Consider the following 25,658-nt stretch of genomic DNA (forward strand, 5'->3'; position numbering starts at 1 on the left):
TCATCAGTCTTTGTAGGGAAAGGAATTTTCTCTTGTCATGACATGGAGACTTCTCCACAAGAAATAGTTTTCTCATGGCTTTTCATTTCCATGACTAGCAGCTGCCCAGGCAAAAAAGCTCTGTATCATGAAATTCCTCCAATTTCACACACCTCCTAGAGGTGTGTCCATGGGCCATGAACTCAAGAGGCATTATTTTAAGGATGAGTTGTTCAATGGTAAAGGCTCTCTCCATCTGTCTCTGTGATCATCTCTGAGAACAGAGGTTTTCTTCTTCTCTCCCTGAGAGCAAAGGGTCTTCATCAGCTCTCATCTCTCTGTTCAAGCATCTCATGGGATCACAGCTACTCCAACATCTGCTTGGTTTCATCAATGGATGCCTCTGCTCACATCTACAGTTTGAATACTTTATCCCCCCATACTCTCTTATGAATTAAAGGAGATATTTCAGTGTATCATTGTCCATCTCCATGGCCCTACCAAAAGAATATTTCAGCCTATTAGAGCATCTTCTCATTCTCCTTCCATCTGAGGCTTGACTCCTTCTTTTACTGACCTTGGTGTTTTCATGTTGTCTTTCTATGTGTTGTCATTCCTTTTCTCTCCCTGGAGAGAGGAGCAAGGTCTGCAGGTCTCATCTGTTTAGCAGAAGGGTTAAATCTTGCCTGGTGGCCACAGCAGTCACAGTGTTGGATTTCAGGCCATGATGGGTGCCTCCCTCCACCCGGCAGCTGCTGGGGGCCAAAGTGTCCCGGCTTGGCCTGGAGTCGTCTGTGCGGACTGGGGGCGCAGGGGTTTTAGTATCAGTGAGATGTCAGCAGCTGTGGCCTGGCCCAGCCTGGGGCTGGGGTCCCACAGCCTCCAATTCCCCCCTGCGAGCCACTGGGGTCCGGCCCTGCCTCCCTCGGGGCGCACAGGCCACGGGGGAGCATGGCCTCACCAGAGCTCCACTACCTTTCAAGGCTGGAAGCAGAGAGATTTCCCAGGCTGGTGGATTTTAAAATGGGGATCTCACAGAGGCAGATCTAATTTTCAATGGTGCAAAATGTTATCAGTTCTCAGGACTAGCCAGCTATTGGCCTATCTCAGGCACTGAGGAAGCTCCCTGCAGCTTCTATCAAATAAATCACTTCCATGGGTGATTTCTTACTTTTTTCCCAAATGTCAATCAACGTGAAACCACCACACAGAGCTAAAAAGTAATGAGGACTTTCCAAGAATATGCCAACCCCTCTGTTTGAATAGATTTGGGATAAAACTTTTAAAATGGGCTACAGTGTAGCTTTGTTGACAACAAATCAACAGCAAAGCCTAGTGTATGGACACCCCAGGAATCATTTACTAAATACATCTTTATTAATAGTAATTACACAAGTGAACAGAAGTTTCTGCATTGACACAACTTGGTGAGATTACATTAACTCATGGAGGTCTGGTGGCACAATCCAAGCATAAGAACACCCCTATGTATTTTTAACACTTTCTAACCTCCATCTCTAGGGAGACAGTTTCAAGGCTAGCTAAAACTTTAACAGATACTTAGATTGTCAAAAGTTGGATCTCCAAAACCCTTGCTAACCTTGGAAATACTTGCAAGTTCTGAATAGGATTTTCTAATCTGATTTCCAATATTTCCATGTTGGAAAACACTGCCCCAGCAAAAATGGCAAGAGTTTCATTTCTGTGAGAGTTTCACCTGGGTGTTTTCTGTCACATCTCACTTATTTAACACTTTCAAGAGCTGTTTCTAATCATGCAAAAGGATCCCATAATAAATGAATTGAAGGAATGAAATTCTGAACTGCCTAGGAAACATGGACAAGCCAATATCCAAAAATGTACCTTCCTGACACCCAGAGAAACCCCACTCTTGCAACAACCACAATTTTCATCTGCCAAAAGACAGGTCTGCAGCTTCCCTCCAGCTGAACACTTCAGGAATATCACTGTTGCCTTATGGAGCAGCACAGCCACCTTTGCTTAGGTGATCTTCCACTTGTGAACAAGCAGGTGAAGGAATAATAGTTTCTAAATGTGGAGCATGGGGAAAAATCCTTGCTTTGTCAGCTTTCTGGTACCTTACAGAGCAGCAAGCAAAACTGCAAGTAATACTGAAACGTGGGCAATACGTTGTAGCTTCCTGATGGCTGAGGTGAGAGACAAATTGTGCATGCCATAAAGGCTGGTAGCAGATGGGCAGTGGTAGGTTCTGCCCTTGTTGAGCGGATCCTGCAGCAAAGAGAAGCTAGAGGGTCAAGGTTTTGAGTATCCCATCTAAGAATAATTTATACTTTTTCTAATGCACATGCTATGCAATTGCCAGTTCTGACACATGCATAAAGCATGTAGACAGTGGTTTTTACTTGTAAACACAGATAAACTGACTAAAGATTTGTGTTCCTACAGTAACTTCTTTTACAATGTAGCATTTTAACTGACAGATAAGCCTTTTTAGTATAATGATTGTACAAGACCTTCTATTTCCAATTTTAACTAATAATCTTGGCTTTTATAGTAATACAACCAAGCTAACAATAAAATAATTATAACCCAGTTGTGCAAGCCCAGCTCACTTTATGCCTTGGCTGTGCACCAAGCTCTTCTCTGATTTCAGCAAAATCTGTAACTAGTAGAGTTATTATGAAGATTGAAAGCACTAATAAATGCCCACTGTTACTATCACCTTTCCTTATTTGTACTGCTGCTTCTCCTCTTGTGCAGCAGAGACCAAGCTCCAAGGCACCACTGTCCCTTGGCACTGTTCTTGTAATTTACTGTGCGAGTGTCTTCTACAAAGTGTTGTTCAACCACATCCGTAATGCAGGGGTGAAGATGAGAACTGAACCTGTCACCGACACCACCAGAAATAACCACAGGAAGATCCGATCCAGGACTTGAGCTACAAATTTCCAGTCTTGTACAACCTGGGAAGGACAGAGGGAGGATAAACACTAGTAAGAAGCCTGTATACTGCTACATATATTTCAGCTCCCCAAATCTGGTTTTAAAATTAGGTATTTGTAGTATGTGGTAGCCTAAAACTAACAGAGATCACATTTTCAGCACTCATAGCTGCAAATCGCTCAAACCTCCAAAACAATTCCACAGTTCTCTGCACATGGTGATGAGACTTCCTCAGCCCGCACAAAAGCTTTTAGTGAAGTGCATATATGAAAATTTACAGACTTAGCCTTGAAGATGGCTTTACAGTGAACTAGATTTCTTCTTACAGACCTGCATTTCCCTCTAAATGCCAGGATGAAGCTCTGGCACAGCACTTGGACACAGGCATTGATTCCAGTACAAGCAGTTTCATTTACTTGTGTTTGCTTAAGTGATTTTTTGGCTAAGATTGGCTACACTCAGGAGAGAAATTCTGAATTGTGAATTTTTAATTTTTGAATTTTGACAAGTTGGCACAACAATGCACACATAAAAGTGCTATTTATTGAGGTGATTCAAGGGACCTTTTTTTCTTAAAATTATTTTAGCTTCAAACAGGTTTCAGTCATGCACAATATGTGTACACATACTACATGTTTGATTTACTGCTCTTCTTTCTGCTGTAGTCCTCTCAGCAGTTTGATCAAAGCCCTAGCTCTTGACAGGAGGGTGCTAACAGAAGTTTTCCAAATGCTGCTAGCTGCATTGCTCTGCTGTCCTACCCTTGCATGAGATGCATTGTTTGCAAACAAAGCAATTTGCCATTTTAAAAGCCAGGAGGCTCATTGAGAGGTGAAAGATAGCAGCTGGGAGCTAATCTAAACAGGTTTTTGTGAAAATCTGGAAGACATTCACTCAAAACAGAGCAGCTATGCAGTGCACAATATGTGCTCGGAGGCCAGGACTGACACCTAGCAAATGCCGTAGAGCTTGCATTAAAGTGTAAAAGTTTTATTTTTTGAGCATATGACAGTTTAGAGGCTTCTAGATTCATGTGTATACCAAACTTACACAGGACAAGGTTATTCAAATAATCCCAAACCAGGAATTCTCCAGGAGAGTCTCCTGGAGTCTTGCATCTGTGAAGAGCAGAGACTCCCACAGAACAATACAGTTCTCCTTGAAGCTATCTGTTGTCTCAAAAAATGCATTATTTCTCAAGGTCTGAGGAAGAGTATGTCTCAGAGGAGAGCAGGAGGAAGAGGCAAAGGGAAAAGCATGCAGAAAAGGAAAGAGCTTGGAAGCCACTGGTGTGAAGGAAACTATGATTCCCTCCTTCCCCTCCCTCCACCTACCTGTCTGATGAAATGCTCCTTTTTAACGTGCCTGGAAATGTACCGAATGGAGTCAGCTGCCTTTTCCAGAAAGGCAATAACAATTTTTTCTCCATCTTTTGCTTGCTTGTATTTCTGCTTCCCCAGAAACTTTGATTTCGAGGTGGTTCCCTTTTCTTCAGTCTCTGAGAACGAGTAGCGATCTACATGGCCCTTCATGCAGAGCAGACGAGGCAACTTCTGGAGAAAGAGCCTTTTAACCCAGGGAGCCATGGGATGGTAAGTTGCTGAGGATCGGTGGTGGACATTGATAACAAACACAGTCACGATGATAGAGAGGGTCACAAAAATCATGATGAAGAGCAGATACTCACCGATCAGAGGGATGACTTTGGAAGAAGAAGGGATTATTTCCTCAATCACTAAAAGGAAAACAGTGAGGGAGACTAGAACTGATGTCGATAATGAAAGCTTTTCTCCTTCATCTGATGGTAGGTAAAACACCAGGACAGTTAGAAAAGATAATCCCAGGCAAGGGATTATTAAGAAAAGAGTGTAAAACAATGGAAGGCGCCTCAAAACAAAGGAATAAGTGACAAATGGGTAAGAGTACAGCCCATCCTTCCTGTTGCCTTTCATACCTTTGGCGTTTAAGATCTCCCACTCCCCATTATCAAAGAAGTCTTTCCTGTCTACATTTTCATCCACTAAAATCAAGTCCACCATATTGCCATCATACGTCCACGACCCAAACTTCATGGAGCAGTTCTGCCTGTCGAAGGGGAAGAAGGTCACATCCATTGTGCAGGAGCTCTTATAACTGGCCGGTGGTGTCCAGGTCACCACTCCATTGTACTTCACTATGGCTTTGGTCATCAGGGATCCCTCAAAACGTCCGTCAGCACTGGGAATTGCACAGGAAGAAACAGTACCAAGTTCAAGACTATGTTTGCCCCAGTCCTACCCCATTTCAGCTCTGCTTTCTATCCCTCACCTGGAGCACAAGGTGCACAACATTCACACTGCCTAAAGAAGCAGCCTTCTGAAAGCCCACACAAGCCTCCTGGTAGCTGACATGCCTTGCCCAAGCTCTGGCCTAAGCCCAGAGCAAGGAGCCATGCTACTCACTTTTCAAACAAAACGATGTCTGGAAGCCACAGAGACTCAGAGGGGACCCGGATAGCAGTGATCCCACCATATTCATCTGGATTCCAGGAGAGCTTGTGGTCAATCCATTCCTATAACAGAACAGCAGAGTCCTCTGCCCACTCATATGCAGAAGCCTCTTTCCTCACCCCTCCATGTGCCTCAACAACTGCATGCACAGTGCGCTGAGCCTGGCATGAGGCTGCTCAGCTGCAGAGAGGGTGCCAGACAGGCATGGCTGGGAGGTGTCAACCCCCACAAGCACTGCTCCTCCAGACACAGGTGACACCCAAGAACACATACCTAGGCTGGCAATCCCAAGGCCAGCACCCCTGCAAAGCACTTGATTCTCACTTCACTCACCACCCTGCACAGCCCACCTGAGAGTAGTCTAGAAGGAAGGAGCCACTTCCCTTCAGTGCAGCAATTCTCTTTCCCTCTGAGAACCAGCCCAAGCTCATATTGGCTGTCACAGATCCCATGGAAGACCCCATGGACACTAGGTGGTGTGGATACTAGCACTCAAATGAGTAGAAGTGGCTTTAATTCACGTTCCAGTGGAGACCTGTCTTTTTTCAGTGAATGGAACACAACACCTAGTATCTGTACACTGTACTTGGAAAATAAAAAAAAATTTAAAAAAAAAAAAATTGATCTTTCATTAGAAAGACCTGCAGACTATTGCATGAAAAAGAATATGATGATATTGTAAAGAATTAGGTTACAAAAGCACGGAAGAGTCCTCTCCATTTTCATCATGCTGAACTCTAGAATAATTTTTCTTTCCTTTTTTGGATTTTCAGATAAGGAGATCATAACAAAGTGGCTCCAACAACCTGGAGATTTCCACGGAAAAGCAATGGAAAATCAGCTCTCTGATCTTTGTTCATTATTGATGAGGATATTCGTTTGTCCACAGAAATACCAGCAACATGATGCAAGAGCTGTAGACTGTGGTCAATACCAAGAAGTGGAAGATGAACCAGTTTCCATGAAACTGCAGCACTAAGAGGTCTCCAAGGATGTGGATGTCTCGGCCTCCACTGGGCAATTTCCTCCATGATTTAAGGATGAACCAAAATAGAAATACTGTCTATTAATTCTCCATATTGTTCCCTTCTCATTTCTTTGATTCCACATGCTATACATGTGGAATCAAAGCTAAATATAGTGAATATGTGCGTGTGTGTGTGTGTGTCTGTCTGTCTGTCTGTCTGTCTGTGTCTGAGAGAGAGAGAATATAGCTATTTTCACAGCTATGCCTAGAGACATTCGTTATTGTTCAGGTGTGGAAAGACAAGAGGGGCCATTGCTGTTCATAGCCTCAGCATCAGGGACAGAGAATACCACTTCTAGCATTAACTTTTCCCTGAGGATGTGTATCTAACAGATGCCCCCAGCAAGCTAGGCTGTTAAGCAGTCACAGTCTCACCTATGTCCTGGACACTTCCTGTAATAGGTACAATGGGGCTTAGGCTGGAAACATACATTGTGCAAGGGGACAGTTAGTGGGGCTGAGTGGCAACCAACACAGTCACCTTGTAGCCTCCATTAACACAAGAGCAGCAAGTACCCTCTGAGCCACCTGGAGATAGAATCATCCCTCTGAAGTTGAATTGGATCAGCCCCTTGGCCTGGGTTATTTGCTCCATCTGCAATACTCCTCACTTTCCCCCTGCCCTGCATTGATTTCTTTCCCATCTAAAGTGCTCTTTTGTGTCTGCAAGGCAAATGGTTGTGTCTTCTTACTAGAGCAGAAAATAGGCTGTGTGCAACTTCGAAGATGAGCAGTTTAAAACAGGAATCTCCCTGTGGGCTATGCCAATACAAACTCTAGCAGCAGATGCATAAGGCTCTTTCTTCTCCTTTTCTTCCAAGTTGCTCTAGACATTGCAATCACTCTCTCCTTCCTCCAGCTCTGCCAAATTCTCATTTCTGTGCTGTCACTGAAGAGTTTAACCTACTGCTAGTGAAACAAAAAACACTAGACCCAGATTCTTGACCCTTGCTAGTAGACCCCATAGCTTGCCTGAATCCAGACTCTCAGCAACCACTAAAGGCTCCTCTGAACTTTGTGTATCAAGTCCCACCATCTTAAGCATCAGGATGTTTGAAGTTAACAAAAAAAACAAAACCAAAACCAAAAAAGCTTTATGGTTTAAGCTTTGTTTGTCCAAGAGAAGCAAGACTCTTGCTGAGAAATTATGAAGCTGATCAGGAGCGATCAGCATGAATTCACTAAAAGTAAATCATGCTTGACCAACCTGACTGCCTTCTAAATGAAACAACTCCTTGGATGGACAGGGGGAGAGCACTAGATGTTGTCTACCTTGACTACATGCAAGGCTTTCAACACTGTCTCTCTCACAATATCCTCGTAGGCAAACTCGGGACATTTGGACTGGGTGAGTGGATGGAGACCTGGCAGAATGGCAGATCGTAAAGAGTTTGTAATCAGTGTCACAGGGTCAAGTTAGAGGCCTATCACTTCTGGTGTCCTCCAAGTTTCCATACTGGGCCCAGTGTTGTTTAACTTATTCACCAAAGACTTGGATGAAGGGGCAGATGCCTCCTCAGCAAGTTTACTGATGACACAAAGTTCAGAGGAGTGACCAACACCCTGGAGGGCTGTGCAGCCCTTCAGAAGGACTTGACAGGCTGGAGGGATGGGAAGAGAAGAAACTTCTGAAATTCAACAGGTGCATGATCCTGCACCTGGGGAGGAACAACCCCAGGCACCATCAGAGGCTGGGGGTGACCTGCTGGGAAGCAGCTCTGTGGAGAAGGACCTGGGTGTCCTGGTGGACAGCAAGCTGTCCATGAGCCAGCAGTGTGTCCTGGGGGCCAAGAAGGCCAATGGGATCCTGCGGTGCATTAGGAAGAGCACTGCCTGCAGGTCAAGGGAGGTGATCCTGCCCCTCTACTCCACCCTGGTGAGGCACATCAGGAATACTGTGTACAGTTTTAGGCTCCTCAGGACAAAGAAGACATGAAGCTCCTGGAGCAGGTCCAGCAGAGGGTAGCAAAGATGATGGGGGGACTGGAGCATCTCTCTTACATCTCTCTTACAAGGAAAAGCTGAGGGAGCTAAACTTAATGATTACCACACAACTTCCACAGCAGGACACCTGGGTCAGGCACAGGTATTTAGTGCTCATCCTGAGCTCCTGAGGGCACTTACATGTGTGAAAACCACAGCCTGTACCTCATTTTCTACTCCCTTTGCATTACCTTGTGCCTTGATGTTCTCAGCCCATCAGATGGAGAAGCAGTATTAGAAATGGTAATAACTCCAGAGACCCCAGTTCTGGGAAATCACAGTCCTGAGTTTCGCTGAGGAGCTGCTCTGGCTAAAATCTGAGGGTTCCAAAGGCTTCCAGAGAAATCAGTGTGTCTACAGTACACAGGGCTTGAACCTGGAGGTGAAGGTGGGTGCTACAGCCTGTAAGGAGAGTGGGTTGGAATGGGGAGAGGACAGATAAGGGCCATTTACAGAAGGGCTCTGCTGTCTGCCCAAGTGGATACTCAAAGGGAGCCAAGATGTGGCCTTGTACACAAAAGGGGCTCTACAGTTGCAGCTGAAGGTGGGGAAGTTGTAATAATTCAGGGCAGGCTCCCAGCAGCTGTATTTGGAACAAAGAGAAATTTCTCCAACAAAAGGGAAAAATCGTATCTCCCCACAGTGAGGGGAAGTCTGAGCTTTTCCCTCTTCAAGGGAGAGATCATCTTTACACACAATATCCATTTTGATGTTAGAGGTCTTGCTCCGGCCAGAATCTCACTGCAGCAGTACAAGACCCAGACTGAGAAAAAAATTGAGTCACTGTCATCCACCAGCCCAGTGACCCCCAAGAACCTTTCCCCATGGCATGATTTCAAGTACGGTTTGTTTTTTATGTCCTCTGCCTGGGATCAGCTGACATCTTTACAGATACTCACAAGGCTGAGAGACTTAAAATAATTGTCACAAGGTCAATAAACTGGTGCAATGTAACATAAACCAAAAACAGTTCTTCAGGAGTGAAGAAGAAGTAAGGAGACCTAACAGTTCAACTTGTACTTGTCCTGTGTTTGCATAAATCACTGTTAGTTCCAGAAGCAATTATGATAGAGGAATCAGATTCATTTGCTACATCTTTTAATGGGAAAAGGTCTGTGGTGTGTGTGTGTATGTGTGTGTGTAACATACCGGCCTGTTCGTTCTCTTTACATATGCTGAGGAATGAAGAAATCTATCTGAGGCACCACTCTTGGCTCAGGCAAGGGAGACAGTACTTGTGTGACCTTTAAGTCTGACACAAGATAGTCCCTCAGGGTACATAAAACATCCCAGGGACAGCCACTGCAGTACCAGCTGTGTCACCTCCCTGAAATACAGCTGGCTTGGGCACACAGCTGGGGTGCAGGTCAGGAGAAGAGGGTACCCTCTAGATAGGTCTAAAGGCCTATCTGCCCACCTTTCTGAATCTATACATTTGCTGAAGTGAGAAGAGTGAAGTAAAAACTTCAGGTTAGGTGTCTTGGTGCTGGTCACTCAGCATCATAAAATGGGATGGGTGGCACAGTGGGCAGCAGACTGAGATGGCCACTCAGCTCAGCAGTTCCACGTGAGGAAAAGGGAGGTCTGATATGCTCTAATTTACCTGTTTCAGCCACACATTGGTTGTCATCAGCTGATTCTTCTCATCCTAGAATGACAGAAGGGAGAGAGGATTGAAATACCAAAGCAGCCATTAGAAACAGACCCTATGAGTCCAACCCTGTGCTGAGATGAGGAGATCCCTATGGTCCTGCTTCCCCATGGGCTTGGGCTGTTCAGTCACCATTGAGGAAAACCGACTGACTTTCTAGGTGCTGTCCCTGCTACCACTGGGAGCCCCTGAGGCTGGAAAACTGAGGTCTGGCATTTCATAGGAATCATATGCCAAAGACCCAGGATGCAGCAGGGCTCAGCCAGCAAGTTGAGTTGTGGGCTCAGCATGCTCATCTCCCTGCACTGCTGGACCTGGAGTGAGTTTGGAAAGATACAAGCTCAAATATTGTCCTAAATATTTAAATAAAGCACAAAATTAGAGTGTGCCTTCCACAGCACAAGGGGACATTACCAGGGGCTGGGGAATATAAGGAGCACACTTATATGTTGTGTGGGTACCTCTGGGCATTGTGCAAATTCCACTGTGCACTGCAGTGGAAAGAGAAGGGAAAACTTCCACATGGACAGAAACACAGGATTATCTATTTTGACTCTAGAGTTTTATCTTAGTGACCAGCTGGGTTAAGACTTAAACTACCTTTGGCCTCAATGCAAGCTTTCTTGGAGTGAATAATGTACAACCAGCTCTTACTCTTTCTCAGTCCTCTCCTGTAGCTGTCTTGTCATTAAATCACAACATAGATGTCAAAGACTGTCTTGCATGGGTTGTTTGATTAAAACCTTATGGAAATTACACCTTATTCCCTGAGAACAGCAGGGAAAAAAGGACCTTCAGGTTTTCTCCAAAACAAGTGAGTCCTACAGTCCATGTTGGGGATGAGGGAAGAAGTTCCTATCACCATCTCCATTTCATGCTCAGTGTTTTGCTGCCCAGCCATCACTGCACATTTCTTGTGTCAGGAGGCAAACTCTAATTACATTACCAGTCCTCCCAGGTGGAGGCACGACTATCTATAAAAGTGATGTTTTACTGAACACTGCTTACCACATCCACAAGCTGTGATATCTTTAGCCCAAAAAGGACTTTGATGGTGTCATTGGAGCTTTCCACAGGGCGGACCCATTTCTGATAGCCTTCAAATAAGTGCTTGAGGAGTGCATCCTCATTTTCAGCAACTGAACTGAAGGCATTCACATCTGGAAGAGAGCAACAGAGTGGAGGCACTGACAGAAAGCAGACACAGAAAATGCCATGACCTGAAGAAGTGAGCCAGAGCAATGATGTGAGGAAAATTCACCTCTGGGCAGGTCTTGTCTTGTACAGCAAATTCTGCAGAAATTCAGATGCACAGACTCTCAGCAGAACCAAGGGAAGTGAATGGAAAGGCAATAGAGCCCAAGCCCAACTCACATTAAAAAAAAAAAAAATCATCAGAGCAGAGAAATGATGACTTTGTACTAGGTTTACGTTTGCTATGGCCTTTTTGTCAAAGCAAAAAGAGCCCATCTGGCAGCAGTAGGAGCTGGATGATGGAGTCAGGGATAGATGTGATAGGCAAGCACAGAGCCATCATGGTCTGTTCCTGCACAACTTGTGACTTGCACAATCACTGACACCATGCTCCCCTTTCCCCTTGCCACCACAAAGGGGCAGTTCAGACACTCCATCCTTTCCCAAACTTCAGCCCCACATTCTGAAGTGATTCTGAAGTTCTGACATGACCTCCATCTCTTCCCATGTGCACATACATAGCAGTCAAGGGTGAGAAGGATTTTGCCTCTCTTCAAAGCCACCAAGGAGGAAAAAAGACTGGCCCTACACAGCAGGGATCACAGCTGATATTGCTGTGTCAGCAGCAATAGGGACCTCCCAGGCCACTGTCCAGGGCCCAGCTTGTGCCCTGCCAGCCCCAGGGGGAGCAGAATATCTGTGCCTGGATTGCCAAGTATTAAATGCAGGGAGGGTCTGCAGGCAGAGCATCATGGCCCATGGATGGTGCCAGGACCTGACAATGGGAGAGCCCTGGAGGGCACAGTCAATACACCATGTGCATCAGTGATCAGAGTCAAGGCAGCCCCCAGCAGGGTCTCTGTGCCACATGGAGAAAAAGGGCATTCAAACTCAGCAGCCCCTCCAGCGAGAAAACTGGAGGCAGAGGGGTGTGCTCTGCCCCTATATGGAGGAAAGGATGTGACCATGGACCACTATCTCTGCCCATGTCCTCTTCCCCAGCAGCTGCTGAGCACAACAGACTGTGCAACCTCCTCCACCTTGGTCAGGGTCTGTCTGAGGCTGCAGACAGGGCAGCAAGCAACACAGCTGAAGAACTGCCCAAAGCAAAAACCTGCTCTCATAACAGAGCTTTCCATGGGACAAAATCATTCTTTAATGCTGTCTGAATCCTCTCAGGATAGCACAAGGTCCAAGCAACACTGTTATTCCTCACTTCTAGCCACAGCAAGATGCTCCTGTTTGAGGAGCTATAAACTCTGAAACCTAGTGCTTCACTCACAGGTTAACAACTTTACTGTCAGATGTTCTAGCACAAGTTGTGTTTGTCCTCTGTAGCTGAAATACAGGTGTGGTGAGGTATGGTGAGGTTACCAAGCCCTGGGCAGGTAGAGACTGGCTGGTCAGAAGGAGCTTTCACACTCCTTTCCACACCTTCTCCATCCCATAGCCAGGCATGGCTCATGAAGCTGTCAGCACAGTTGACAGTGGTCCTGAGGCCACACTCTGTCTTGTCACTTTGTCACAAGCCCTTGAGGTCTGCTGTTTCCACAAATGTCCCTTCTGCTTGTTCCAGGGTTTATTCTCATGCCAGAGCTGACCCTAGCTGTGCCACAGCAAATGAAGGACAGTGTGGTCTGTTCTAGGAAACTAGATTGGCTTCCACACATAGCAGATGGGTATTGCCTCTGGAACCAAAGGAAGAGAAAGAACATATTTCTCCCACTTCACTACCCATAACCTCAGAGGTCCAACCCCCTGACATGTAGGAGTCTTTGCAGAGACTTCATCTCCTAGATATTTTGCTTTCCCTTTAAGAGATTCATAGGCGTGTATGATTGTTAAAAAAAGGAAATTTAACAGAAAAGCCATTGAATAGAAAAATCCATAACCCCAAAATACACAGGATCAAAATCAGCTCTGTCTTAATACCAGAATACATTGCTCTGTTTTTATTTCTGTACAACATCCTGCACACAAATACGCAGCCACACACCCTCTATGTCTGTGGGTGTGTATGGCCTCCCTCAAAAGAAAATGGTGCCATTTCACAGCCCACATCTCACATAAAGTTCAGGTACCTAGTGCTCCAAGTTGGTATAGAAGATAGGTACTAAAGCTGGGTTTGGGGCTGGATATGTTGAATCTCATCTGCTGAGGAAGCCACAAAAACATGAAAAAGACTTGAGGAGTCTCACAAGGAAGAAAGCCAGAAGGAAGAAAATTGTTGCCTCTATAAGACGGCATCAATACATGTACAAAGATAGTTTAAAAGCAGAAGTTATTAATGAGAAAATAAGAAATATCACATGGGAAAATAGCCTAACAGATCCTTTGACCAAGCCCCACTTTTTGATTACGCTAGATAAAACCATGGAGAAAACATTGAACTAAGTAGCACTGCCTTGGAAAAAAATGGAGAAGCAGCCATAGGACAGATACATCCCTGAATGTACCATATGATACACTGAGAGGCAAAAACTAGGGAGCTCCCTGGCAGGTTAACATGCATTTGAGTAGTCAAGCACTATCTGCCATCTCCCCCGTCCTTCCAGCTCCTGCCTCTCTCTATGATCTATCCAAGTAGCAGTTTCCCATGGGTGCAGGAGTTCTGGGGCGGAAAGTCTGCTAAACAAATGCACAAAACACCCCAATAAGTACAGACAAGACACTTAGCCCTTTATCAATTCATCTGAAGCATTTCAGTTTTTCTCTTGGTGATAGAAATTTTCTCTTAATTCCATTTAGCAGCCAAAAATCAAGCTTAGGATTTTTTGTTAATTTCTAGCCGGCAATTGCCCCACCACCAGTTATTAGAACCTAGCTGTCAAACTGACCATGGCTGCAATACAAAGGCAGCAACTGATATAACCCTCTTCTGCTACTCACACAGTGTTCAAAGGATGACCCAGGGAAGCCAGCATTCACCGTATCCCAGAAAACAGAAGCTAACTGGCCAGCAGAAAAAAAAAACTTTAACACCTGCAGCTCAGCTTGGAAGAAGAAGAAATCACACCTACCTGAGCGGCTCAGACACAGCGCAAAGAGCACTAGGCAAAGCATGAGCACCACCGTGGCTTTTCCTTTAAATCTGATCTTCTCTTTTCATATGCAAATTGGTCTCATCTTTGCAGGGACTAAAACAATCTAGTTAAAAATCGAAGTAGACTGTTGAGTCTGCAAGGCAAGGCAGCACCTTTCTAGCCTTATCTTGCCCTCATTATGATGCCTGGTAAATCACACTTCATTGATTTTCAGTCAGCTGTCTCATCCTGTAAGCCTTAAACAGGACTCTGGGTCCTAAATTCTGACTGATCTCTCTTTGTGGCAGTATTTAGAGGGCTATAAGCACTGCAGTCTAGGAGTATGCAAGAGGAAAGTCTTTTATGGAGGAAAAATATATTTTATGATACTGCTAATTACAGCTCAAAAAAAAAAAAAAACAACAAACCAACAGGCTGCAGTTGAGATCCAAAGATAAATCAGATGCCTTCAAGATTATCTGTTTGCTCCAGCTGCATTGGTTGGTCCAATAATAGAGACAGACTCTCTATAGACCTAACTTAGCTTATTCATTTTTCATGCTACACTTGCTATTCTGGAGCCATAAAATGGATTCGGGGACAAAAAAAAAAGCCCAGCAAGATGCAAGTGGGAAAACGATGCTGATTGCTAAATTTGTATCTCATACACAAAACATCACAGACAGCAGCACAGAAATGCTTGCACAGTACTATCCACTGGCACAGCTTAACAGAGAATGCTGCCCCAGGGTCTTGTGTTTAGCAGTGGGAGTGAGGATTATTTAGCCAGTTTCTCTGTAGCCAGACCTCTGTCAGTCCTCCCCAGTAACACCTCATATAAGGCTCCTTTCAGAAACCACCAGAAATTGATGATAATCAAAAGGGATGCAGGTTCCTCTTTTCCCATCCCCCTGACACTCCTCTGCTGAAGGATATTGGGATCTTCTCTGTTTTCTTCTCAAATAAGAGTTACTTTGGCATATCTCTCCAAAGAGAAGGTTTTCCCCTGAAGTTCTCAAGTTCAAGGAAGAGGCAGGCAAAATTATTTTAGTTTGTCCCCAGACCCCAAACTCTTCCTGCTTTGATTATTTCTTGCTGGCTAATCAATTGCTTGCTGACTTTTATATGGGAAGCCTAGGTTTTTTTTTGCCGCAACACAAGGTACACTTCTTGCAGAGGCCCAGATTTTGGTACAGTAACAAGTTTTGTGATTCAGATTTGCCTTATCTAAAGTCCTCACAGAGGATTGATAACTGGCAGCTACAATCTTACCAGATTATTCAGCTTCCTGTAATGAAAAAGTTGCCATTTAAGTATGGTTCAAAGTCACATTGCTGCTGCAGGTAACATTCTTGTAATGTCCTATCCACTTACTCATCCTTCTATGGCCTTGCAACCTACCTCATCCCTAGCTGTCAGGCAGGCCACTGGCAGCAACTCAGCAAGTTTGCTTTTTCCACTACTGTACTACACACCAGAAATCTACAAGGGCCATTCCTAGCTCTGCAGTTCTCCCCCTGGTCACCCAGCAGGACTAGAGGAGCAGCAGGCTTCTTTTGCACCTTTCCTCATCTCAGATGCAGAAAGCCATGCAAAAACAAGAGTGCTACCAAAAGACCATCTTCACTGAAGTGTACTTTCAACACCAGCTGCTGTAACTTCTCAGTTTCCCTATTAGATCGACACCAGGCAAAAGCACACAACTTCTTGAGGTACACAGGAAAGCTCCTCTTTTTATACCATCTTCAAGAGAACAGCAGTCATTCACTGCTGAGTCTGCCACAAAGCTGAGTGGTGACTAAACACAATAATTCTGCCTGATACAAATGGGGTTTTTTTAATCTTTTTAAAGATTACCCCTTTAAAATGCTGTCTGCAGATTACCCCATACTTTCCATCATGTTTGTGGTCCTGTACAGGACTCAGCATCCTCAGACATCATCCATCATTTTGCTTCATGACTGCAAGTCTTTGCCCACTGACACCTCTGATTGTAGTTACTGCCTGGGATTGCATTCAGGCATTGCTCTGTTAGACAATATGAGAGACACTTGTTTTTCACAGGGCTTTAGCATGCTGCCTTGAGGCAATGGAGTTAATTTATTATCTGTCTACAAGAGCAGGCTTTTTGCTACTACATGATAGTTGCTTAGAGGGAAGTATCACCCACTGCCTAGAGGTAAGACCCAGGTTTGCCTGGTCATTGGCTTCCAGAGTTATCAGATATCCAGAGGAGAGTATTGGAGAATGAAATTCTGTTTGCCTGTTGTTTTCTGCTCTTTATGCAGCTGTGCACTCCAGCATTTTGGAAAGGAAGGTATGCATGAATACTCCATTTTGCCAGATGGACCATGAAGCATGAGATGCACCCACCCTGTGATAGCAAATTAATTAGCAGGCAGCTTGTGGCAGCACTTGAGTGACTATCCTCTTTTGAGAAAATATCTTTGCTTTTCCATAGGTTACATGGGATTTGGAATTAATATGAGGCTGCAGTTCCAGGCTGCAAAGAGCCAGGTACTGCCTGGGCACAAACAACAATGGAGCTGGGCCTCACCCTCTAGGCAGCAAAAACACCCAGAAAAAGAAAAAGAGAAATCTACCTAGAGGCACAAATCCATCAGTTTGAGCCCACATGGTTAATGCTAGCAACAACTGAAAATTCAGGGTTATGATGGACAGTCCTAAGCCATGCTGAAGGCATCATGCAGTCAAGCATGGAAAACAGAGATTCCAGGAGGTGACAGAGCTGGCTGGCAATCAGAGGGTGGGAAACCTGGATTAAAGTGAGAAGGATGGTGAAGAGGAAGGACATAGATAGGAGATGCTCTGAACCAGAACTGTGAGGCTTTGCTTCCAAAACCAAGAGGCAAAATAGAGTTTGCTGTACCCCTGGGTTTGTTTGCTCCAGGAAGAAGAAAAGAAAGGTAAGACAGTGCTATGGAACAAGAGACATGTTTCAGGTAGATGTGTCTTCTGCCTCCCAAACCCATCTCAGCTTCCCTGGTCCCTGCAGGTAATATGCCAGAAGCCAAGGAAAGCCCACCTGGAGTGCCAGAACTTGTGACAGAGCCAGGCTCCCCAGAGCTCCCAAGGGAGGACTGAATCCATCTTGTACCATTTGGCATGACACAGGAAGCCAAGAGATGAACACCTGCCCTTAGGAGGTAAGGGACAGTTTCTGAAGCAAAAATGGGGTGGGAAAGGACAGAACTCCTGGAATCTCATCTTTGCCCTGGCACTTCTCAGGTCCCTTCTGATCTCAGTTCTCGCCAGCAGCAGACGCCTCCCCTCACTAGCAGCTTCTCAAAATGTGCATCTTCACTGGGCAAGAACAGAGCTGTTTTTAGCCAGCTCACCAGCAATTTGTGCAGCACCAGACATTTCCATGTGCCAGATGGAACAGTTTGCAGGCAACCGTCCATCTGTCCACACATTCTGTCCGCCCTCCTCCGTCTTCCTCCTGGCTTGCTTACCGGCCACACCACGCAAAACCCATTCACCTTCTCCCTGACCGCCCTTTTCCCCTCTAATCCATCCCTCCTCCTCCACGCACCCTTTTCCGACAGGAGCTGCGCTACATCCCACTGCCTTCATCTCTCCCGCAGTGCCCTAGCACAGTCTCCACTTTCCTCCTCCACCTTCTTCTCCTCCTCCTCCTCCTTTCGCCCGCTGTCGGGCGGAGCGGAGGTGCTTTGCCCGCTCCGTGCCTTTGCGCAGCAGCGCCGTGGCCGCTGTCCCAGCTCCCCGCCGTGGCAGGAGGCGGGCAGCGCAGGGCCCTGCTGCTTCCAGGACTGCCGGCCCTGCCCAGGGAATGCACACGGCTGCTGCGGCCCACTCGTCTGGGCTACCGTGCCTATTCCACGCTGCGTGAGCTCCGTTTAGGAGACCGGTGTAACGTGAAGTGCTAGGAACTCAGGGATGAAAATTCCTGCCTTTGTGTCAGCCAAGGAGCACGCAGGCACTCAGCACAGCAGGCTCAGAAAGGGCTGACGGGAGCCCTCCAGGAGGCTGACTGAACTGAACTCTTTCAAGTGCACCCACGCAGTTGTTTCAGCAGCGGTGAAACACGTGGAACAAATGAACAGGCTCTGCAAGTACAGGGGCAAGGTTTTGCACAACAAGAGTCATTTTAGTCCTTGGTTTTCCTTGGCACCTTCCTACCATGAGGAAGCCCTCCCTGCCCTCCTTCCCATTTCTACTGTGTCCGTGTGAATGCAGACTTGAGACGGAGCCGAGTCTCTGTGCCTCCTGACAGTGCAGAGTCCACACAACTGCCTGCTGGAAATAGCTCTGTAAAAATCTCCCAGTGCTTCACCAGGAGTGAGACACAGTATTTTGGAGGTGCAGAGGCTCTCCATCACTCCATGTGCATTAATATTTCTAATAGGCAGTGCATCACCTTCTGCATTAGAATAGTTGTTTTTCAGTTCTAACTTTACAGTGAGGTCTCATTTAGGAGTGTGTCTTACAGCACTGTGATAAATTCCTGCATTTTGGTGCCACAACCTAGCTTTGAATATGTTAATTTTCAAACCCATTTGTACTGTGTTAATAATTGTAAGCAAAGGTCTGGCTCAGCTTTGCCATTTTCTCAGCGTTTCTTTCCATTACATCAAGCTCATCTCTGCTTTCATAAATGCCCCTCACAGCTCAAATTTTATCTGCAGCATCATGGACTTGCTGTTCAGATGTCAGGGGTTGGACGATTTCAGGGGATCAAGACTTTGCAAGATGTGAGAGAAAAATCTGGTTTAAGGACAACTGTTTCAGGAATAACAGAGGAACTTGGCTCATGCCTAACTGCCTCATCCCCCCATTTTCAATGGTTACAACCTGCTATCTAGAAGCCTTTACCCCAACACATGCAGTGCCCTACAAAAAGAGGTTCTGCTTTCTCATTCCGATCTAATAAAGGCTTTTTAACCCCAAGGCAATCATAAAATTTGAAGGGCAATTCCTGCCATGTCCTACAGCCTCGATAAGCTGCATGACTCTTTGTGCAGCTTTGTTCATTTTATCCACTTCTCTTTGGATGTGACAGTCCACAGCCGGAATGGTGGTAGCTGACCAACTTCCTTTTTGGAGCTATCTGGCATGGGAAGATGGGGGGATCCTTTAAAGATTCAGCAAAATCAAATGCTTTGTCCGAAATTGGATGACCTCTATAAGCTCTGCTCCTGCCTCCATTTGCAGGCATTTGCTCTTTATGATCTTTTCTTGAGTAAACCGAGATGGTTGTCCTGTGGATCCATGTAGTCCATGCAATCCAAATAAGGAGGCTTTTTTAGCTTTAGAAATGTATCTTGACAGAGATAGTAATTCTGGACTGTCTAAAAGATAAAAACAATTACCACGTTTCATTAGAAATGTTTGGAAGCCAAAACTACTTTGTGTTTTTCTTCATTATATTACTGTATGCCGTTGTGGTGCTGTTGAAAACTACTATTTTTAGAGAAAATGCAGCAGCACTAATTGTCTCAGCCATATTCAGCCTCACAAAACTCAGGGTCCTACCATGTACATACATTTTACTTCAGATCATCCCTGGCTAAAAAGCAGAAACTGCTCTGGCAGATCAAACCTCACCTCTGTCAAAGTATCATAAAACCACCTTCTCCATGGGAAACCAGTGGTGAGAGATTTTGCAAGGGGTTATTCGTGTAATACCACCTGCCAACTCCTACCTGCCCTTCTCTAGGGTGCCACAGCAGGGCTTATATCAGCCCTCTACTGTTTTGAAGGCTCCTGCCTGAGGGTTTGAACTGGGATAAGAGTCTTCTATCCCGAGATGCCTGCTTGTCATGCTGAGTCTTACATTGTTGGGGTTATTGCCAAATACTTCATAAAGAAAAATATTTATTCCTTCTAGATGTTTCTTAAGATTAGATAGAAATGTTAACAGGTAAGAACCAAAAACAGTATACACAAGACTGTAATTTTGAACATCAGCGACATTTTGGGCTTCTAGTTTCACTGATTCATAGACAAAGATAGTACACTTAAATGTAGACTTAGAAACCAACTTTCACATAACTTCCAGAATTTTCTTTATTGTATGAAGCATTACAGTCCTCTTGAATGTCTACCTGTATACTTTAAATTCCATATTGTCTACCTCCAGGTATTTGCTTGTTATGTTAGAGTTTACAAAACCATGCTCATGAATATGTACAAACAAAACCCCATTAGACTTCATGCCTGAGAGTACTGAGTATAGAAGAAATAAAGGTATTTGACATGCATACATAATAGCCTATATCCTCAACAGAATAGTTCTGAGTAATATCAACTAGCCCAGAACTATGTAAAAAATTGATGTTAAACATGAGTGTAAACATACCATAGAGTATCAGATGCTTTCACAGATTCTGAATGAAGTCAGAGTATGCTTTTCATATAATTTGCAAGAATTAACCTTTGGGCAGTATATAATCATAACAAAAGTGATGTGAAAATAATGTTAGGTAATCGAATGTCCTGTAATTATTTGGTAGTAACGGTTTTATAACTCTTTGATATAATTTTGTAATTATTTGGTATAACCCATGAATATACCTTAAAACTCTGTAAATTCATGAAATAGCTGAAAGTTATGAAACAGCAAACAGGAGGATTTTGAGACCTAAACAGCTGTCTCTACTCGATGACATCTTTGATATCTATCATTTGTCTTGCTTCTTACAAGCCAGAGAAGCTAAATACAAAACTAAATGTTTACATCTTCACCTCACTAGAAAGCATAATTGACATTACCTATAAAACATGCAAAAACTAGTTTTGCCTTTTCTACCATTTCAGAATAACCTATTCCCTCTGACTTTTAATGGCCTCCCTGTGCCTAGTCAGAAGAATTAACCTAAAGGAATTCAGGTAACTTCACCTATTAGTAAACTCATGCTGGGTTGGAATAACTCCCTGAACTGGGAGCAGAGTCTGACAATTTGTATATATTAGGAGGAGAAGGAACATATGGGATAACAGCCAAAATGGTCTGCAGACTACTCCCATGGTACAAGAAAAATGGGCTGGGAAGATGTCCAGTTCTCCAACTGAAGGCTGGTAAGTGTAGAGCCAGCCCCTGGCAAGTCAAGGGATGATGTGGCAGAGTGCCAGAAGACAACTTGGCTTGGCCCTGATAGAGCTTACAGAAAAAATGCCACCTCCACTAAACTTCACAAAGGCTCAAAACCACCTTTTAACTGCTTCAGGCCAAACTGGGCTGCTGTCATGCTTCTCCACATTATCATCTGTGTATCTCTGCACTGAGGCAACTCCTCACATTCACTTTTAATGCAAGTCAGCCAACAGACCTGATTTCATATGGTTTGTAATGTTTTTAGGCTCTCAGTAAGCCCAGAGAGTTTGATGCATTAACACCAGGTGCAAACAACATGATAATCAGTGAAATCAAAAGGAGCAATAATAAGATGGCAGAGTTTAATTCCTCTATGGGTAATGCAGATGACTGTTTGCATAGGAATGCTATCAGGCACCTTAGTCAGGTAAACCATTTATCATTGCAGCTGAATTTTATCTTACCATGATCTGACAGCAGCACAGCAGACTGCCACACTGCTGTGAGCTCGTCTCCTGTTGTGACATCATGAGCAAGCACTTGGCAGCTGAAGCTATACATGACTTCATGGCTTTGTTCCAAAAGAACAAAGCTGCTTTGTCTTGTCTGAGACAATGAGGCTCTCATTGCACCCTTCTTTCTCAGAAGAGAAACCCTCTTCTGCACAAAGCTGAGAAAAGTCCATGGTGGACTTCCTAATGGTACAATACCATTTTCAGAAATTCAAAGAACAAATTATGGTTCCACGGGACTCAGTAAAGCTTTGCCCAAAATGTTCAGTTAGGCTTTTAACATTTCAGCACTAACATGTCTTTTACAGTTGATTTTTTTGGGGAGAGAGAAAGCGGGAAAGCTACATCAGTGGTGATGACATTGCTCAGAAAGCTCTCCCATCCTGTGGGAATGGCTAAGCTCGCTTTTATATCTCTTATGTATAGGAACCAAGAGGCAAGCAGAATAAAAGCAAAACTCAGACTGAAAGCACAGAGAGTGAAATCCATTGAAATATTAAGCAAGCTCCTCTTTCCTCAGGCCAAACCCATCCAATTAACCCAAAGCAGTCTTCAGAGACATGCTTTTCATTCCAATCCTGTTTCCAACAGCATTTTCCATTTTCATCTCTGTGGCACATTTTATAGTATGACACAGCAAAAAGTTACCAGTCCATAATAAAAGGTTACTGCCTCACCTTCTGAATTCAATTCCCTGTTCAGTTGCTGACAAGCTCTGCAACTTAGTAGGTCAGTGTCTCATTATCATGTACAAAAGATCAGAAGATGTGTTGGAAATCACAGATGTTTAAATTCTGATAGTATTAGAAAAAAACCAGATGAACCTTTGTTAAGAGAGACGAGTAAAACTGTAAAGGAGCAAAGGGGGGCACACAAGGAACACTCAGAGAAAATTATATACCATTCAATATTATAAAAGATTTCTAGCAGGGAGAAAAGTCTTACTTCTATACTCAAATCTCATCACAGAGATGGTAGATTTACTAGGCAGCATTTTGTGGCAATCCTACTGTGAAAAGCAAGGATAATGACATCTCCTGTATGTGTAAACTTCTGATTTTTTCTATGACTGAAGAAGTAAAAGGTGCTGAAAGAGGCTGGGCTTTTATTTGGTATAGGAATCCAGGCAGCACTGTGAACAACACAAGAAAGCACCATTTGTAGATATTTATTTAATTACATCTTATCACTGAAGTCATATACATGTCAATTACCTGGTGGCTATTGCATTAATCAAAAAGTCTAAGTTCTAGCAACATCAGTAGACAGGTAAAAAGGTGAACATCAATTCTGATGGAAGGATGGTTATCACCATAATGATACTATTAGGCTGAGTAATGTTATGATAAGCTTGCTTGAACATTTGAGTATAAAATTTATTACATATCTATTCAAATTTTTTTTTCAGTTATATGAAGATTTAGCATGAGGAAATCTTTGTCAGATGATGACGGTACCAAAGAAACGGAATTCCACTGATCCTATAACTGTGGTTTGTGGATGCCTATATTTAAAATAAATCATTTCCAAACCTTCTGAGTTCTTTAAGCTGAAACAGCTACATGAGCATTCACTTGGGGAAATAGCATTTTTTATACCAAGAGATTTCCATGCTGTATCTGTACTAAAGAACCTGCCCAGTTCCTCACCATGCTGAACACATAAGCAAACTCTGAGCAATTTCAGTTCCTTGTCATTAAAAAAAGAAAAAAATTAGTAGAAATATTTCCCTGTCTGAACTTAGAAAGAAAAAAAAAAGAGATAAAAACTGAAACTCTACACATACAACAGGATTTGAGGTTATTGTTAAATAAATTCTTTTTCAGTCCCTTGACATAATACCATCAAAATTCTTCTGACAGCAATTCCTAGAATTCCTCAGATTAAAGCCACCACCAAAAAATCATTTGATATAATATTGTATCAGCTTGAGACAAGCCTGAATGATGAAGCATAAAATAATTAGAAATTGAAACATTTATCAGTAAGGCTATTTTACGTGTCCTGAATTCACACAACTTCCTGTAAAAGCTTTAAGACTCCACCTTGCTGGTTCACAACCAGTTACTCCATTGGGAATAACTCTTCCTTTAGATTTCCTTTATATGAAGGCAATATTCCTCTGGACCTGGCAGCATCAGCATCCCTGAAGTGATGAATGAAGAGTCTGATCCTATCAGTACAAAATAAAGAAGAAAAAAACCAACAAACCACACTAAAAAAGGGCAAGAAATTTGGACTGAGCTGTGAAACCAGACATCCAAAGCTTCCTTCTCTCAGAGCTAGCAGCTATAATTATTATCACAAGCCTGTAAGTACAGGTGGAAGTCTTGGGATTTCTTAAGCCAAGAACAAGATCCCTTCCTCTTAATATAGAAAAGGTATCACCCCTAAAAATGTCTTCCTTTCTGAAGACAAAAAAAAATTAAATTTTTCTGCAAAATACATGTGTGAGATTCCTGAAAAGTATGAGAATGGGTGACTGACCCCTGCAATGGAGGAATACCCAGAGGATATGCACAAGAATGATGTGTTGAAGGAAGAATGTAAGGAAAAACAATGAACTATCATAAAGAAAGATGAAATTATCCCAGCACAAGAGGTACTGGATGGAAAACTTTGTTTTAGGAATACAGCTGCATCATTCAGTCCTAAGATTGAATAAACAGCCTTCCCTGAAATAATTAGTCAAGAGAATTTTTTTCCTGAGCTAACCAGGCCAGCGTGGGAGAGTAGTGTATATGTGACTCAGCCCAATATAAAGTATAGAAAAGAGACAACTCAAAAAATCAGCTTGGAAGACAGTAACTGGCATGAGCTGGGTGTAACCTGCATATTTCTTCTCAGTAATTGTGAGGACACAATGTCATGACAGCAAGCATTTAGAGACCAGTAATGGGAATTTGAACAGTATTGTCCTGGTTTAGGGCAAATTTTGGAGGAAACTTCCTCCAAAGGGGTCCCTCCCAAATTTGGTCTAAACCAGGACAACAGTATATTTGAATTGTGATTGTGTCAATACTGCAGCTGCTATATTAGGATTGTTCTGCAATTCCAGTATATTGCTGTAACAATCTGCTAAATCAAAGTCCTGAATACATCTATGAGAACTTGGATTGAGAGTATTGGACTATGGCTGCAGGCTACTAAATAAGCCAAACACAAAAGAAGACACAATTACTGGAGGCCAGACCTCTTCCTTTTTCTGGATTACCTGTCCCAGGTAATTGAATTGAAGAGTTGCCAGTAGAAAGTCACACATCTTTCATCACCTCAAATATTGGAGCACTGGTTCTTTTACAGATGACTGTTATAGCCTCAGACTCTGCTTCTCTAATGGTCACATCCAATGAAACCTGAAAGGAAATGAGAAGCCTGCCTGAGTTGCTCAAGTTCTCCATGAATTTAAAAAAAAACCAAACCAAACCAAACCAAACCAAACCAACAAACAAAACAAACCACAACAAAGTAAAAAACCACCACCCCCACCATCACCACAACAACAACAACAATCAAACCAAACAAACACTCTAATGACTGGTCTGGTAGCATTCTCCATACTCATCCCTAATTAAAAGACCACTGGAAGCAATTAAGAGGCAGAAGACAGTAACTTCTCACAAGTTTCCTGAACGTGTGAGCCTAGGCTATACAATCTATTTGCATTTTACAATAGAAGGAGGCAGCTACAGGATTATCAGTGGCTCATTTTGCACAACAAAAAGCCTGATACTCAGTGCTAACTGAACTAGTAGTGGCAAGACTGTGGACAGATTTAATTAATAATTTAATTATGA

General features: G+C 43.7%; 1 protein-coding gene across 1 annotated transcript; it reads right to left on the bottom strand.

The window, feature by feature from the left end:
* Positions 1-1,394: 1,394 nt before the first annotated feature.
* CHRNB3 (cholinergic receptor nicotinic beta 3 subunit) lies at positions 1,395-25,566 on the bottom strand. The gene is made up of 6 exons (XM_058827895.1): positions 25,076-25,566; positions 11,063-11,214; positions 10,007-10,051; positions 5,346-5,455; positions 4,239-5,121; positions 1,395-2,924 (listed from the first exon to the last, which is right to left on the bottom strand). Exons 3-6 carry the CDS (start codon positions 10,031-10,033, stop codon positions 2,790-2,792), a joined length of 1,155 nt encoding a protein of 384 aa, XP_058683878.1. The 5' UTR covers positions 10,034-10,051; positions 11,063-11,214; positions 25,076-25,566; the 3' UTR covers positions 1,395-2,789.
* Positions 25,567-25,658: the final 92 nt, after the last annotated feature.

Source organism: Poecile atricapillus, chromosome Z, assembly GCF_030490865.1.
Source record: "Poecile atricapillus isolate bPoeAtr1 chromosome Z, bPoeAtr1.hap1, whole genome shotgun sequence".
Lineage (NCBI taxonomy): Eukaryota > Metazoa > Chordata > Aves > Passeriformes > Paridae > Poecile > Poecile atricapillus.

Coding starts and splice junctions, on each gene's coding strand:
- CHRNB3 (XM_058827895.1), bottom strand. CDS start 10,033: ATGACAACCAATGTGTGGCTGAAACAG. Junction 5,122..5,345: donor GACATCGTTTTGTTTGAAAA/GTGAGTAGCATG, acceptor TGCAATTCCCAG/TGCTGACGGACGTTTTGAGG. Junction 2,925..4,238: donor AGGAGCATTTCATCAGACAG/GTAGGTGGAGGG, acceptor TGTCCTTCCCAG/GTTGTACAAGACTGGAAATT.